Source organism: Staurois parvus, unplaced genomic scaffold (genome assembly GCF_062004578.1).
Source record: "Staurois parvus isolate SC_StPar_1 unplaced genomic scaffold, SC_StPar_1.0 ptg000290l, whole genome shotgun sequence".
NCBI lineage: Eukaryota > Metazoa > Chordata > Amphibia > Anura > Ranidae > Staurois > Staurois parvus.
Genome location: NW_028318086.1, coordinates 731305 through 748995, shown reverse-complemented (window position 1 = coordinate 748995; position 17691 = coordinate 731305). Strand labels below are relative to the sequence as shown.

The window sequence follows — 17691 nt, the reverse complement described above, 5'->3', positions numbered from 1 at the left end:
CCCGCATTCACTATATCTGCTCTCCCCGGACCCCGCATTCACTATATCTGCTCTCCCCGGACCCCGCATTCACTATATCTGGTCTCCCAGGACCCTGCATTCACTATATCTGGTCTCCCTGGACCCTGCATTCACTACATCCGGTCTCCCCGGACCCTGCATTCACTATATCCGGTCTCCCCGGACCCTGCATTTACTATAGCTGGTCTCCTCGGGCCCTGCATTCACTATATCTGGTCTCCTCGGGCCCTGCATTCACTATATCTGGTCTCCCTGGACCCTGCATTCACTATATCTGGTCTCCCCGGACCCTGCATTCACTATAGCTGGTCTCCCCGGACCCTGCATTCACTATAGCTGGTCTCCTCGGGCCCTGCATTCACTATATCTGGTCTCCCTGGACCCTGCATTCACTATATCCGGTCTCCCCAGACCCTGCATTCACTATATTTGGTCTCCCAGGACCCTGCATTCACTATATCTGGTCTCCCAGGACCCTTCATTCACTATATCTGGTCTCCCCGGACCCTGCATTCACTATAGCTTGTCTCCTCAGGTCCTGCATTCACTATATCCGGTCTCCCAGGACCCTTCACTATATCTGGTCTCACAGGACTCTTCATTTACTATATCTGGTCTCCCAGGACCCTGCATTCACTATATCTGGTCTCCCCCGGACCCTGCATTCACTATATCCGACTCCCCGGACCCTGCATTCCGATATCCGGTCTCCCCGGACCCTGCATTCCCTATATCTGGTCTCCCCGGACCCTGCATTTACTATATCTGGTCTCCCCGGACCCTGCATTCACTATATCTGGTCTCCCCGGACCCTGCATTCACTGTATCAGGTCTCCCAGGACCCTGCATTCACTATATCTGGTCTCCCCAGACCCTGCATTCACTATATCCGGTCTCCCACAGTACACACAACATGGAAATGCAATTATATTAGTAAATTTAAACTCTTAAATACCTTTTCTCATCAGTATATAGCAGTCTTGTGACTTCAGCAGAGCACTGGTTAAAGCTTGTAGGAGGAGTTTTCTTTCTGCTCTAGGAGGATGTGAAACCTCTGACCCTCTGTCTGGACAGTGCTGATTGGCCCTGCGCTGATCACATGCACCCTCCCAGGAAAAAAAAAAACCTCTCTAGCAATACACATCAAACTGGGCATGTGCATGTTACCATGGGTTCAGACTGTATCAGGTGGTCAATTCAACAAGAGGAGGGGCAGAGAAGACAGGATCAAACAGCCTTTTTTACACAATGCAGAGTATTAACCTCTTTGGTTCCACAGTGAGTATAATAAGCATGCTTTACTGCATATACAGACTGATTGTACTGTTGTGGATCTAGTAACACTTTAACATTTGTTATTACATAAAAATGAAATAAAACTGGAGATGGTTTTTGAGGGGTGCATTGTTTCATTATGGAAAAACATGATATACAAACCTGAGCAAAATTACCAGCTGTATGCAGGGGTGGACTGACAACTCATGGGGCCCCCGGGCAATAGGGGATCATGGGGCCCCTGTGTCCTTGCCGAAATTCAAAAAAGCCTATGAAAAAAGGTACCAGGGGCATCTCATGGGGCCCCCTACTGACCCCGGGCCCTCGGGCAGTGCCCGAGTTTCCAAATGGTCAGTCCGCCCCTGGCTGTATGTGAAAAGGGAGACAATTCTAATATGATGAAGCCTTCCCATATATGCTAAATTCTACATACTATCTTTGTGTATCTCTCATATAGGCCAAAGAATTAAAAAGGAAAGAGGAGGAGCTTAAAAATTTGGACAGTTTTCACAAGGAACAGCTGACCAGCATAGAAAAGAAGGTAAGTGGTGATTGTTTCAGAATAATTATAAGTGTGCATGATTGCAAGCTGTTGATAAATCTGTTGATCGTGTGGGCTGAAAAGGCCGTTGTTCTTAGGGCTCGTTCACACTTGCCTGTTTTACCGCTTGCCAAACGCCCCTATAGCGTACGGCGTTTGCGGAGCGTTTTTTAACTCTCGGCAAACGCCGCATGCGCGGTTTAGTGCCGGTTGCTAGGCGTTTGCCGAGCGTTAATAACGCCCCACAAACGCCTGTAATGCAGTTTGAGTGGTGTTACCGCTCCGCAAACACCCCGCAGCGGCGTTGCAACCGCACCGCAAACGCCAGCCGGGTGTTTGCGGAGCGGCATCATAGACGAAAATAGGAGGCTTCAACGCCTCCTGACTCAACCAGAGGCGTCTGTTTTGACGCAACGCGACGCAAACGCTCCCGTTAGAACAGCACCATGTGCTGTAAGAGTTCAGAATTGGCAGAGGCATTTGGGAAGCTGTAAAAACGCTTCCCAAACGCCTCTCTGCCGCCTGCACACAACGCTAGTGTGAACGTAGCCTTACTGTGCATGCGCAACCTGGAGCCCTTTTATGCAAGAATTTACTGGGCCGGCGAGGCAGAGTGATCCAGACTATTCCCGGAATACTGCAGCCACGGCTTCATTTGCCCACAATACACATGGCTGCTTTTTTACACAGAAAAATTAAGCTTTAAAGTACCACTAATTCCCAATTAAGCTTTGCAACGTTTATACTGCATACTGTTGAAATTTTTCTTACTCTGCGTTCTTGACTGCAGTCCCTTATGATGGCAAGCAGAACAAAGAATTATCCACAAGCAATGCTTTTTTTTCCTCTGCAGCTAATATTTCCCTCTATTACTGAATTATTATTATTATTATTATACAGGATTTATATATTATTATTATTATACAGGATTTATATATATTATTATTATACAGGATTTATATATATTATTATTATTATTATTATACAGGATTTATATATTATTATTATACAGGATTTATATATATTATTATTATTCAGGATTTATATATATTATTATTATTATTATACAGGATTTATATATATTATTATACAGGATTTATATATTATTATTATTATACAGGATTTATATATTATTATTATACAGGATTTATGGCGCCAACAGTTTGCTCAGCGCTTTACAATATAAAGGGAGACAATACAGCAACAATACACTTCAATACAAGAGGGATAGGAGGGCCTGATCCTTGGAGCTTACAATCTAGTATAGGTAGACTAATGAGGAGGGAGTTACAATAGTCAAGGCGAGATATAAAAAGGGAGTGGATAAGTTGCTTAGTGGTTTCCGAGCTTAGGAACGGCCGTATCTTGGAGATGTTGCGGAGGTGAAGTCCACAAGATTTGGACAGCGATTGGATTTGGAGCTGAAAGGACAGATGGGAGTCCAGGATTACACCTAGTACCCTGGCATGAGGGGAGGGACTGATGGTTGTATTGTTGATCTTGATGGAGAAGTCGGGGGAGGGGGCACCGGCTGGAGGGAATAGTATGAGCTCCGTTTTGGAAAGATTGAGTTTGAGGAAGTGGAGGGACATCCATGCCGATTTTTTTTTTTTTTTTTTTTTTTTTTTTTTTTAAGTCCGCAAACGTGCAAACTACAACGAAAAAACCCGTAAGTGTTCACAAAAAATGTGCAAGTGCAAAACACCACACGAAAAAGTGCACTTAGGGGTGTGTTTGTCCTACCCCCCGAAGGGTTGGACCGTTCACCCGATCCCCCGGGGCACGAAGCTCCTGACAGGGACAAGGTTCCCATTTGGTCCTCCTGGCCAAAAGGCCTGGTGGACCACCGTTCCTTATGCCCAGCCGAAGCCGGACATCCAGTACTAGGCAAGGGGGTTCTCCCGAAGAGAAAACCCCCTAGGGATCAGGGGAGGAAGGAACCGTAGGGCCACACATCCTCCCCCTAGACTTCAGGTAAGGCCCGAGGACCCACACCCTCCATCCGTGAAAAAACACACACATAAGAACAGAAAAAGTGACAAAACGTGGGAGTGGTTTAAATAAATAAATAAAAAATAAAAAAGTGGTACCGTGCCTAATAGTGCACAGACCAGGCCCTGAGGCCTGTAGCAAAAATTGCCCCGGACTTAGCCAAAAGACCTGGTCCTTAGGGCGCTGTGCAAAAAGAAGTGAAAAACAGTGGCCATGTGTCATCTTCACACCGTGGGGTCCCACACCCAAGTGTTACTAGTGACACCCCTGAGAGCGTCTTCCCCAGGGGGCACTGAGTTTGCGGACTTTTTGCGTCCCCAGCCCCAGGCCAGACCAAGGTAGATCCGTCCAAATCAGGAGGTACTGGGTCTTTCCAGCTTTCCCAGAGGAATTACTCCCAAGGTCCCAGAGCGTATCGTGGCGCCCCCTGGTTTCTGTCCCTCCGGTCCAGCCTTCCGGACCCCCATCATACCAGTGAGGGTACTATACAACAACCATCCCCGCAAAGCTAGAATGGTCGGGAGCACCCCCACTGGACACTGATAAGAACAGATACTACACTTGATCTTAGCCAAAAGGCCGAGAAGCGATAAGTGACATCCATGCCGATTTTTTTTTTTTTTTTTTTTTTAAGTCCGCAAACGTGCAACTATATCGAAAAAACCCGTAAGTGTTCGCAAAAAAGTGCAAGTGCAAAACACCACACGAAAAACGTGCACTTAGGGGTGTGCTGTGTCCTACCCCGAAAGGGGCTTGGACCGCTGTCCCTGATCCCCCGGGGCACGAAGCTCCTGACGGGGACTAGGTTCCCACTTGGTCCTCCTGACCAAAAGGCCGGGTGGACCACCGTTCCCTATGCCAAGCCGAAGCCGGACATTCAGTACTAGGCAAGGGGACTCTCCCGAAGGAGAGTCCTCTAGGGATCAGGGGAGGAAGGAACCGTATGGCCACACATCCTCCCCCTAGACTTCAGGGTAGGCCCGAGGACCCACACCCTCCATCCGTGAGAGCACACACATAAGAAAGCAAAAAGTGACAAACGTGGGAGTGTAATAAATTAAATAAGGAAAGTAAATAAAATAAAAAAATGGTACCGTGCCGAAATGTGCACAGACCAGGCCCTGAGGCCCGTAGCAAAAATTGCCCTGGACTTAGCCAAAAGGCCTGGTCCTTAGGGCGCTGTGCAAAAAGAGGTGAAAAAACAGTGACCATGTGTCATCTTCACACCGTGGGGTCCCACACCCAAGTGTTACTAGTGACACCCCTGGGAGCGTCTTCCCCAGGGGGCACTGAGTTTGCGGACTTTTTGCGTCCCCAGCCCCAGGCCAGACCAAGGTAGCACGTTCAGATCAGGAGGTACTGGGTCTTTCCGGTCTCCCCAGAGGAATTACTCCCAAGGCCCCAGAACGAATCATGGCGCTCCCTGGTTTCTGTCCCTCCGGTACTAGCCTTCCGGACCCCCATCATACCAGTGAGGGTACTGTACAACAACCATCCCCGTAAACTAGAATGGTCGGTAGCACCCCCACTGGACACTGATAAGAACAGATACTACACTTGATCTTAGCCAAAAGGCCGAGAAGCGATAAGTGACATCCATGCCGATTTTTTTTTTTTTTTTTTTTTTTTTTTTTTTTTAAGTCCGCAAACGTGAGACTGTAACGAAAAAACCCGTAAGTGTCCGCAAAAAAGTGCAAGTGCAGAAACACACACACGAAAAACGTGCACTTAGGGGTGTGTTTGTCCTACCCCCGAAAGGGCTGGACCGTTCACCCGATCCCCCGGGGCACGAAGCTCCTGACAGGGACAAGGTTCCCATTTGGTCCTCCTGGCCAAAAGGCCTGGTGGACCACCGTTCCTTATGCCCAGCCGAAGCCGGACATCCAGTACTAGGCAAGGGGGTTCTCCCGAAGAGAAAACCCCCTAGGGATCAGGGGAGGAAGGAACCGTATGGCCACACATCCTCCCCCTAGCCTTCAGGTAAGGCCCGAGGACCCACACCCTCCATCCGTGAAAAACACACACATAAGAAAGCAAAAAGTGACAAAACGTGGGAGTGAATAAATAAATAGAATAGAATAAAAATAAAAAAGTGGTACCGTGCCTAATAGTGCACAGACCAGGCCCTGAGGCCCGTAGCAAAAATTGCCCTGGACTTAGCCAAAAGACCTGGTCCTTAGGGCGCTGTGCAAAAAAGAGTGTAAAAACAGTGGCCATGTGTCATCTTCACACCGTGGGGTCCCACACCCAAGTGTTACTAGTGACACCCCTGAGCGCGTCTCCTCAGGGGGCACTGAGTTTGCGGACTTTTTGCCTCCTCAGCCCCAGGCCAGACCAAGGTAGCATGCTCAAACCAGGAGGAACTGGGTCTTTCCGGTCTCCCCAGAGGAATTACTCCCAAGGCCCCAGAACGAATCATGGCGCTCCCTGGTTTCTGTCCCTCCGGTACTAGCCTTCCGGACCCCCATCATACCAGTGAGGGTACTGTACAACAACCATCCCCGTAAACTAGAATGGTCGGTAGCACCCCCACTGGACACTGATAAGAACAGATACTACACTTGATCTTAGCCAAAAGGCCGAGAAGCGATAAGTGACATCCATGCCGATATGTCACTTAGTAGGTTAGGGACAGTTACTGGCTGTTCTGTCCCTCCAGCGCTTACTGGAGTGCTGTGTTGCGGGGAGGGTGGGAGCTGCTCACTGAGAGGGTGGGAGCCAATCACTGAGAGGCTGAGCCAGCTGCTGGTCCAGGCATCTGGGTGGATTCTGACTTTAAACTCTAGATCTTTCCTGAGCCTGGACCGATTGAGTGACATCAGCCAACAGCGAGCTTTAGCCCACTGTTGGCAGAAAATGGATCACAGGCAGGGGCGGACTGACAAGTCATGGGGCCCCCGGGCAGTAGGGGATCATGGGGCCCCTGTGTCCTTGCCCAAACTCAAAAAAGCCTATGAAAAAGGTACCAGGGGCATCTCATGGGGCCCCCTACTGACCCCGGGCCCTCGGGCAGTGCCCGAGTTTCCAAATGGTCAGTCCACCCCTGGTCACAGGAGTACAGAATGAAGTTCTCTTTTGTGATCTATAGCCAAAATAATTTTGGCGATACTTCTCCTTTTAAACTTGGTTTTCTCCTTACTGGTCTGATTGCTAGAGATGAATGGACCACATGCATCTCCCTGATCTGCTTCATTCATTTCATGGATCTCTGCTTTGTGAACCACTCCTGATTCTTCTTGAATCTTCCCCTTCAATCAGATCTTTAACAAAGCCCTGCCTCTACCAAAATGGCCACCCCTACAAAAGACACTGGTAGGATATGTTGGTAATGTGAAAAAGATCGGTTGCAGGGAGACCACGGAAGATACTAGTGACCCTCTGCTTGCCTTTTTTGGACACAGCTTTAAGTACAAGTCCTCTTAAGGCCTCTTTCACATTGGTGCGCTTTTCCAGGGCGACAAACATGCATTTTAGCTATTCTCCCTTAAATCCTATGTAACTGCGGATGCACTGCATTTTGGAAATTCCTGCATGCTGCATCTTTGGTGCTGTTTTTCAGAAGTGCACCAAAAAGGCACCTTTCATTGTAAGTCAATGGCAATGCATTAAATGTGCACCCTGTCCTCACCTTTGGTGCATTTATGAGTCGCATCTCCATGAGTTAAGATCCTCTTTACCCTGAAGCATACTATATGTAAAACAGAACAAAGGATATATGTTAATAAAGCCTAATGGAATACACAACTTGCACATACAGAGACGTACAATAGTGTATGTACTGTACATTAAATATTGGGCTTATTGGGGCACAGCACAATGCATTATATCTACTCAAGTGTGAAGGTTTGATTGTCTCTTCAGCAAACGCTTCTTTTTTTCAGCGTGTGAGTTAATAATAGCACCAATGTTTTCATGGCGAATCTCAGGGATACACAAGACAATATATAGTTCTATGTTTGACACACATTGATGTATTATAAAACCTGAAGCACTTTACATAAAGTGCTTTCAGGGACATGAAGATATAGAATACACTTGAGTTTCAAAGGACACGGATTTCTGCCTGTGAACATTTTCTTGAAATGTAGTAGTGGTGCACCAAAATGAAAATTCTGGTGCCGAAACAGAAAATTCAGGATGCGCTTGTCCTAAAACTGAAACCAAAACAGACAGTTTAATTTTTTTTTAAATTTTTAATGTGGCTGTCAATTTTGCATTGAAGTCTCTAGGGGGCGTTATTGCATTGACATCAATGTGGACTCCACTTTGCATGAAAGTCTAAGAGACACAACTTTGCATGAAAGTCTATTAGACACAACTTTGCATGAAAGTCTATGAGACGCGACTTTGTATGAAAGTCTGAGACATGGCCTTGTATGAAAATCTGAGACATGGCCTTGTATGAAAGTCTGAGACATGACCTTGTATGAAAGTCTGAGACATGACCTTGCATGAAAGTCTGAGACATGACCTTGTATGAAAGTCTGAAACATGACCTTGTATGAAAGTCTGAAACATGACCTTGTATGAAAGTCTAAAACATGACCTTGTGTGAAAGTCTGAGACATGACCTTGTGTGAAAGTCTGAAACATGACCTTGTATGAAAGTCTGAAACATGACCTTGTGTGAAAGTCTGAGACATGACCTTGTGTGAAAGTCTGAAACATGACCTTGTGTGAAAGTCTGAAACATGACCTTGTGTGAAAGTCTGAAACATGACCTTGTGTGAAAGTCTGAGACATGACCTTGTGTGAAAGTCTGAAACATGACCTTGTGTGAAAGTCTGAGACATGACCTTGTGTGAAAGTCTGAAACATGACCTTGTGTGAAAGTCTGAGACATGACCTTGTGTGAAAGTCTGAGACATGACCTTGTGTGAAAGTCTGAGACATGACCTTGCGTGAAAGTCTATGAGACGCGACCTTGCGTGAAAGTCTATGAGACGCGATTTTCTATTAAAGTCTATGAGACGTGATTTTCCAATAAAGTCCATGAGACGTGATTTTCCAATAAAGTCCATGAGACGCGATTTTCCATTAAAGTCTATGAGACGTGATTTTCCATTAAAGTCACTAGAGGGCGTGTTGCATGAAAGCCTATGAGACGTGACTTTGCATGTATTGGCACCATTATCGGTACCTTTTTTCCTATCGGTAAAATGCTGATAACACTATGTTCGGCCGATATGTTTCAGCCGCCGATATTTCGGTGTATCCCTAAAATGTAGCATATATAATGATAGTTCTTTGTGCCTTTGCCAGTAGGTGTTACATAGTATACATATTTTATTTAAGTAGTATAAACATTAGGCATTCACTTAAAGTGGTTGTAAACCTCTGACATGAAATATGAACAAAGCATATCCCTCTATAGTGTGTACTCCAATCCAGAGCATTAAGTGTTCTTTCTGTCTGCTGCCTCGCTCCACTGCTATCTCCATGAGTCATGTCTGACAGGTTTTCCTGACACCAAGTGATATAAAAGGTGACAGGGGAGGGAGCTCCAGCACACAGCCTGTGAATGATGGCCTTAGCTCTGTTCCTGTGTGAAGCGGAGTGTGTGCCTTCAATCCACTTAGCTCTCAGCTGTCCTCACTGAGCTCTGACGAGTGTAACTTAAGCTCCCCACCCCCTGCTTTCTGAAGCTCAGAAATGCTGTGCAAATTATGGACTTTGAATAGCTGTACAGAAGAAATTGCTTCAGATAAACTGGTACAACTTATGTAGTAGGATTTGTTTCATCTCTATGTATCACATGAGACCGGTCACTTCACTGGGTATTTGTAAAGGTTTACAACCACTTTAAAGTGGAACTTCACTCAAAAAATGAAGTCTCACCGGTTGGCTCCCTCCCCAAGCCTTTGACTAAGATGCAGGTTCATTTGCATGGAGGGAGTGAGAGTACTGATATTTATCAGTACCCGCTTACCACTTAAATCCTTGCCTAGACGAGAATGATGTCCCTTGTCCCACCCCCTCCCCTCCCACAGCCCCGTGGGGCACATTTCATGTCCCAAGTTGTTGCTGCAGGACCATTCACAAAGCATTGCACAAGCTTGTGCTTACACAGTGGGGAGACAACTTTGGTTCCTCAGGAAGTCACAGCCAGCTCCCCTATCCAAGATGGTGGGCTAGGGATGATGTACTTTAGAATATTTTCATATTATTAACATACATTAAATGAGCCTTAAACACACAATCTCTGGCCTCTCTAGCTGCTTCTACTGTGAAGTGATTCATTCTCAAAGATCCTCAAAAATTACGGCAAAAACTCCATCTTTCCCAGCCATTTCCTTGACCAGACCAGAAAGGAGAGAGGGACCTTCAGGATATATACTCATATGCGTATTTTCATACGCCTTCTGCTTTTCAACCCTTACAGCCCTCAGAGATCCTAGTGTCAGTGCCTGAGAAGGGGGGACATATCTTGATTGATTCTTCTCTGACCTGCTGGACCATTCTTTCACCACATGAGGGCGTAGGATCTCCATCTTTCCCAGCCATTTCCTTGACCAGACCAGAAAGGAGAGAGGGACCTTCAGGATATATACTCATATGCGTATTTTCATACGCCTTCTGGTTAGTGTGTATTTCTGCCATTTGCACTGGGAATCCATCTGCACGGGGAATCAAGGAGCACCTTTATTGGACTGTGTTTCACTATTTTCACCATTATTTCTAATGTTTTTTAGCGCTGCATTTTGTTTATACTAGAATTTGAGGACTTGTTATGCGTTTTCCTTTGATGTTCAGCTGCTACAATTTTGAGAGCGCTTACTATTTTTTACACTATTCTTGTATGTGTATATGCTTGTAGAAATGATCATTTTTGCCAAGAAGCAACACAAGGTTAAGAAAATTTCCATGACTTACATCTGGGTTACATAAGTGGTGACAGTGTCTAATTATGGGGTGTACTCAGCGGTGTATTTAGGTTTTTTAGGCAAACTGTCTGCCCCCACGGATATGTGCCAACACCCCTCCCCTTCCCCCTTCCCCCTCCCACGGACAGAGCCTGACATTGACCAACAACACCCCTGCCCCCCCCCTTCCCAGGAGAACCTTCCACTACCGCTCCCTCATCTTCACAGCTCCAGACATCCCCAGGAATGAGAGTCAGGCTCTACATACACCATCAAGCAGCCCACAGCCTATCTTGGATCCCACCTGGTTCCCATGGCCCTTCTTCCATCCCTTCTTCTGGGGGGAGGTGCTGCCCCCCTGAAAAATGCCGCCCTAGGCAAATGCCTTGTTTGTCTTGTGGTAAATACGCCCCTGGGTGTACTAACTGATAGCAAATCAGGAAGGGGAAACAAAGGAACATCTCAGATAATAATCAGGCTGCTGTGGCAGCAGAGACAGTGGCAAAAACCTGTGTTTTTATTGTTTGCTTTGTTGTTGCTTTGTTTTTTACTTCCTGCCCAGATGACACAACAGGAAGTGAAAGGACATCTCTACCATAGGGACACTGGTACAAATAAAAACCCAGGAGAGCTTCTTAAGGGCTCATGTACACTCACGTTTAGGAGCTGTTCAGTGTTTTTTTCAGCAGCCCCTGAACTCACCCTAATGTTTTCCTATGTGTCCATGTACACATCATCATTTAGAGTCACTTACAGGAAGTTGAGTTTACAGTCGTTTTTTTTTAACGCAACAAACTTGTGTTCAGACGTCGATTTTATCAGCGTTTCAAACGCAAAACGCTTGTAAACGTGACTAAACGCGGCAAATCGCGTTTATAAGTGTTTGCGTTTGAAATTGTTTTTAACTCTTCCAGTTCCCAATGCTGTCCAGAGCCATTTTCATCATTAAAAAATGCATGCAAAGCGTTTTCAAGGTGCTCAGATGGACAAAACACTGAACACAGGTTGTTCCTATCAAGTTTATCACACATTGTAATGACCAATTCACACCTCAGACCTCTCCCGCCCTTGGAAACAAATGAAATGTTAATGAAAATTCACACCTCAAATTCCTCATGAAGACCCCCTGCCAGGTGGCCTTAATGATTCCTTCCACCAGACACCTTTCCCACCCTTGGAAACAAAAGAAATGTTAATGAGCAACTCACACCTAATTATCTCAACACATCCTTCTGTCTCTGCTTCTAGTCTCTGTATTTCTCTGAAACAGTCTGAAATAGTTAATAATTTACCACTTTTCAGTGCATTCTGGGTATTTGGAAGTTTCTCCTGCGCTTATCTTTAAAAAACTATTCTAAACATAAACGCGTTATGCAAACGTGGCAAAACAGATGTGTTTTTTAACCTACGTTTTCCAGCAGTCAGTTTCCATCGTTCAGAAACGTCCCGTGTACATGGGGCCTAACTCTTGCCCTCTCTACTAAAAGAATGTGTTCAGCCCTGGTGATACAACAGGAAATGTAGGAAGATTGCTCCAACAGGAACACAAACAAAAATAAAATCCAAAGAGATGTTTTAGCACTTCTCTACTCTATCCAAATCTTTTAAATTACTTTGACAGGTGATCCAGTTTGACGTTAAGAATTGGGCTCATTCTGCAATGGTTAGTCGCATATTTTTACATTTTCGAGTGTGGTAAACTTTTCCTATGTAATCCTTTTATTTTGCATGTCTCATTGCATCATTTTTTATATGTAAAGATTCTTAGCTTTGAACTCATTTATGTCTATAGATACGCTGCAATCTTTTATTGCATCATTGTACCCTGAATGCATGGCATCATGGCAGTGCCTTGCCCCTTCTCCCTGTGATCATGGGCGCCATTCAACCCAGAATAGGACCAGCGTTGGAGCAAGTAATGTACAAGTCTTTAGAGAAGGTGAATTCTGAAGTCATTGCTGCTTTATTTAAAAATGAATGAGTCATGTTTTTCTTTTTAATATGTCCTTAGAATCGGGTTTTACATAGAATATTATAGTGTGATTTAAGTTCGTAACCTTCGTTCAGCTTAACCCACCTTTGGAGCTATCCTTTTAAATTGTATATGACATCCTTGAATCTGCGCATGCTTAAAACATGCTTTTATTTTCCTCCAGTGTTTATTGCGTTTGCCTCACTCCTCCACAAAATTTAACAGCATCTGTGACACATAGCTGCTGCTACTTGTCTTCAGGAGTCAATTAAGGCAGCTGATTAATGGAAATGTGTTGTATAAACGGTGAAATAGATTGTGTAATTGTGACAATTAAAAAAAAAAAATACAATGGAGCGCCTTGTAAACTTTTGACAGTTAAACAGCAATTCCAGCCAACAAGCAAAAACAGTCAATGAGCTCCTAAGACTGTGCAGCAAACAATAAAATTGTGTAAAAATGTAAAGTTTGCTTTATACAAGTGCAGATGGAATCTAAAGATCACCTCGCAGGGGCACTGGGGGTATACTTCCTAAAACCTTCACTGTGTTCCTGTGCTTCCAGTATATCTGTAACGGACCGCCTGACAGCACCTCTATCAGTCCCCCGGTAGAGCCTCCCCAGAGTGCGGAGTCTAAGCACCGGACCACTTGTTCACCAGGGCCCCTGATAGTGGGGATGGACTTGGAACGCTCCGGTACCAGGTCGCAACTACCAGGTATCTCCAACAGGGGTAGAGGAGTCTGACAGGGGCTCCAGAGAGCTAGGAGTCTGATGTAAGGGAGCCTAGTGATCCCTGCGGGGTGGGTGGATGGATGAGCTAAATCAGAGTCGTGCAGGCCGGGTCGGTAACTAGCGGATCGGTAAGGTACAAAACGGTAGGCAAAGGATAGTCGGGTCACACGCAGGGTCAATACCAGGAGGTCAGATCTAAACGGGAACATCCAGGAGCAGAGTCAGGCAAGCCAAGGGGTCAGGACGGGAGAAGGCAACAAGGTCAAAACAATCCAGATCAGAAGTACTCACACACAGGTAACAGGATACAAAGACCATTCGGCAACAAGTGTCTGTGCAGGGCTAGTTTAAATAGCCCGCCCTGCACCTGACAGGCGTAGCCTGGGTCCCAGTGCCTGCCTAGTACTGTCCAGACGACAGGTGCGCCTGGGTCCTAGTGCCCTGCCACCTATATGTCTCGGCAGACACCTACGCATGTGTAGACCCATGCGTCGCGATCGTTCCTGACAATATCGGGTTACATCCAAACTTCCAAGGCAGGTCTGGATATGATTGATAAGTGAAGTTAGAACTAAAGCACCACACCATGAATATTCAAAGATAAAGTCTAATTAATAAATACATTCCCTTTACCCCTCTCTCCTCCCTGATCATTATCCAATAAAAACTGTATGGACTAAACCTCCCCTCCTAAAAAAGTAAAAAAAATTTTTGGCAGATGTGATGATGTCATCAGTGCGGCACAGTGGCTTAGTGGTTAGCACTTCTGCCTTGCAGTAATTGGGTCGTGGGTTCGATTCCCAACCATGGTGCCTCCTGCATGGAGTTTGCATGTTCTCCCTGTGTTCGCGTGGGTTTCTTTCGGTACTCCGATTTCCTCCCACACTCTAAAGACATGCTGGTAGGTTAATTGGATCCTTTCTAAATTGTCCTAGTTTCATCGCTGGCCACACGGTATCTCCTGCATGGTGGGGGTTGGGGAAAGACCTGGCAACCTACTCTGTAAAACAATTGCTAAGAGGATTCATGGAAAAAGTCTCTTACGAGTGACGATCCATGCAATCGCCAGGGGTCAGATACGACTGAATGGATAGAAAGAGATGATGTCATCACTGGATGTACGGTGTTCCTGTATTCTTCTCAAACACTGGTTGTATGGGAGGAACCAGAAGATAGCCCACGCGTCACTGCAGCTTTTTTTTTTTTTTTTTTGTAAGAGACTGCCCATTCAGTGGGCTGGATCTTGGACGCTGATGCGCGGGCTTGTGTGCAGTTGCGCAGACGTTGCCAGGGGAAGTTGCTGTACATAAAAACACCTATGCATGATCCAAGGCAGACTATATATGTTCAGGCTTCATCCACACGGCCATTGCAAGCGTTTTATATTTACAGATCTGAATGCAGCTGCATTGTTTTCAATGGAGATATTCACACAGGTGTGTAAACGCACACTGCCTTCAGCTCCATGACACAAAGTCCAAAAATCTGCAGCTGAAGACATACGTATACATGTATGCCAAATAAAGCTATTGGGGGGAAAAAAGGACAATTTTATATGTAAGAGTTTTACTTATCATTACGCAGGAACTTTTTGAACTAGAAAAAAATATGCGGAATAAGATCAGTAAAATATTTACACCTATGTGAATGTAGCCTAAAATTTTTACAGTTCGATCAGTGCCATGCTCACTGGACACTGTAGTATCTCCATTACACAGGTGGCAAAGGGCTTGTAAAAACAGGCAGTTGATCAACAGTTTTATCATCACCCTGAGCGCCAAGCTGCAAGTTAACATGGACAGTGGTGAAGTTTTCCAACGACAAACAAACGAAACCAGCGCTCAAATCCTCATGCAGACCAAAATAAATTTCAGGATGCCAAACGAAGAGGTGCTGCCCTTCAAAGATTGGGAAATCTGGACACTAGTGAACAAAAGCAGACAAGGGCGCACTCTCATCGTGCATTACCGTGGTACACCACGTATTTATTGTGTAGAAAAATAGATATATACTCACAAACCAATGGAAATAAAAAACAGAATGAGTGGTCTGCAAAAACAGTCAATGCAATAATGTGTCCTTAATCAGGATAAGCTGACACGTTTCAGGAGACAAGCCCCCTTCCTCTTTAGCTCTGAGGAAGGGGGCTTGTCTCCCGAAACACGTCAGCTTATCCTGATTAAGGACACATTATTGCATTGACTGTTTTTGCGGACCACTCATTCTGTTTTTTATTTCCATTGGTTTGTGAGTATATATCTATTTTTCTACACAATAAATACGTGGTGTACCACGGTAATGCACGATGAGAGTGCGCCCTTGTCTGCTTTTGTTCACTAGTGGTGACGTTTATAGTATCTGATGTTTTGGCAGGTGAAACCTTGAATATGGGATCGCGCAGCATAATGTAGTTGTAATGTATGTGGTTGAAACACGGTGCAGCATTTTTTCAGTGGTTAAAACGGGCATTCAGCTCAGGTAGGCCACAATTGTCTTTCCAGGATAGGGAAACCATGGAGGAGCTTATATTGGATGTGGAAGTCTTGGTGGTGATGCAGTCCTTGGACAAGGGCACCCTGGCTTGGAGGGGTTCAACCTCACCTACTACTGGACGTTCCATACCACACTTTGTACTCTTCTGTAATGCTTTGTTAGCTGGAGCATCTTTTTCAATGGATTTGTATGCCAATATTATTCTGATTCCAAAGGAGCGCAGAGAAGGGTCAGACTGTGCAAACTACCGTCCCATCTCTTTATTAAATGTAGTTCTCAAGATCCTCAGGAAGATCTTGGCTCCCTGCCTTCTTATTGTGCCCACCCTGGGATGACACATGTAGAGCCCTGAACCTGATAAACCTGGCTCAGTCGAGAGCCAGTCCGATGCTTCTGATTTCAGCATACACGGAAAAGGCCTTCGACTGAGTTGACTGGCTCTTTATGAAACAGGCACACACTGTAGGTATCTAGGAATGAGTCCAACATGTGTACCAACATGTGTGGCTAGAGCAATCTGCTCATACCAGTTGACAGGCCAACAAAGCTGTTTCCTTCATATTCAACCTGAGTAACAGCACCCATCAGGGCTGCCCCCTCTCACCCTTGATTTTTGTTCATTCTTACGAACAGCAAAGTCAGACTTTTTGAATTTCTTTTGGGGTACAAAACGAATCTCCTATTGCCTTCTAGCACTTCCAAAGGTGATTGGGGGGCATAGGTTTTCCAGATCCAAATATTACGACACGTTACATTTGATGAGAATCTTAGACTGGATCAATCGTTCCTCTGAAAAGGGCTGGGTGGGATTACAGCAAGACGTGTCCCATTGACCATTACAGACCTTGCTATGGCAACCCTCAAGGTTGCCTGCTCATATTAAAGTCATATCCCTTGATAGGAACCACGCTTTCTGTCCTTCACAAGGTGGGTTGTCTTTTGAGCTTGTCCACGTCCATTTACACCTCTATGTCACCGATGATAGAGACCCTGGAGTTTATCCCTTGTCTGACAGACTACAGGTTCAAAGCTTTTCTTCACACCGACCAATTTAGACTACGGCACTTCTTTTGAGGAAACTGCTGGTACTCCATTGAGGGTATTAGAGGCATGCAGCACAGTGGCTAAATGGTTAGCACTTCCGCCTGGCAGTACTAGGGTCATTGGTTTGAATCCCAACCACGGCAGCACCTGCCTGGAGTTTGCATAACCTCCCTGTGCCTGCGTGGGTTTCCTCCAGGTACTCCACTTTCCTCCCACACTCCAAAGGTTAACTGGATCCTGTCTAAATTGGCCCTAGTATGTGTATGTGTGAATGTGAGTTAGGGACCCTAAAATTGTAAGCCCCTTGAGGGTTAGGGACTGATGTGAATGCACAATATATATGTAAATCTCTGCGTAAATTGACAGCGCTATATAAGTACCTGTAATAAATAAATAAAAGTGATCGCCCCCCTTTGACCATTGGTGAGCATTGGAAATTCAACATTTCATATCGTCTATCTCGGGTGGGAGTACATTTATTAGACTGTTAACCCCGTTTGAGCAATACTGTCTGGACCCATTTAATTTGAAACTTGTGCTTTCGAAATCATATGCCCTGCTTTTAATACCTGAGGAAAGTTATGTCCCGCTCTTCCTACCAAAGTGGAAACGGGATCTACACTTGACATTTACAGATAAATAGAGAGATTGTATCTTGTATTTTGCACATCGTGCTTCCATAGCAAGCAGAATTCAAGAGTCGAGCTATAAGGTCATTCATTACCTGTTGGTATAGAGTACCCACATTATTACAC

At 45.3% G+C, this 17691-nt stretch overlaps 1 protein-coding gene and 3 pseudogenes across 6 annotated transcripts in view; 1 reads left to right on the top strand and 3 right to left on the bottom strand.

Annotated features, from left to right (window-relative positions):
• CHCHD6 (coiled-coil-helix-coiled-coil-helix domain containing 6) overlaps nucleotides 1-17691 on the top strand; it is a 450070-nt gene that overhangs the window by 162778 nt on the left and 269601 nt on the right. For all 6 annotated transcript variants that reach the window (XM_089682444.1, XM_089682445.1, XM_089682443.1 and 3 more), the window contains one exon: nucleotides 1754-1837. In XM_089682444.1, coding sequence (XP_089538570.1) covers nucleotides 1754-1837 — 84 coding nt within the window. The remainder of the gene's footprint in view (nucleotides 1-1753; nucleotides 1838-17691) is intronic.
• LOC149458253 (U2 spliceosomal RNA) lies at nucleotides 4305-4420 on the bottom strand (annotated as a pseudogene).
• LOC149458252 (U2 spliceosomal RNA) lies at nucleotides 5302-5416 on the bottom strand (annotated as a pseudogene).
• LOC149458251 (U2 spliceosomal RNA) lies at nucleotides 6306-6420 on the bottom strand (annotated as a pseudogene).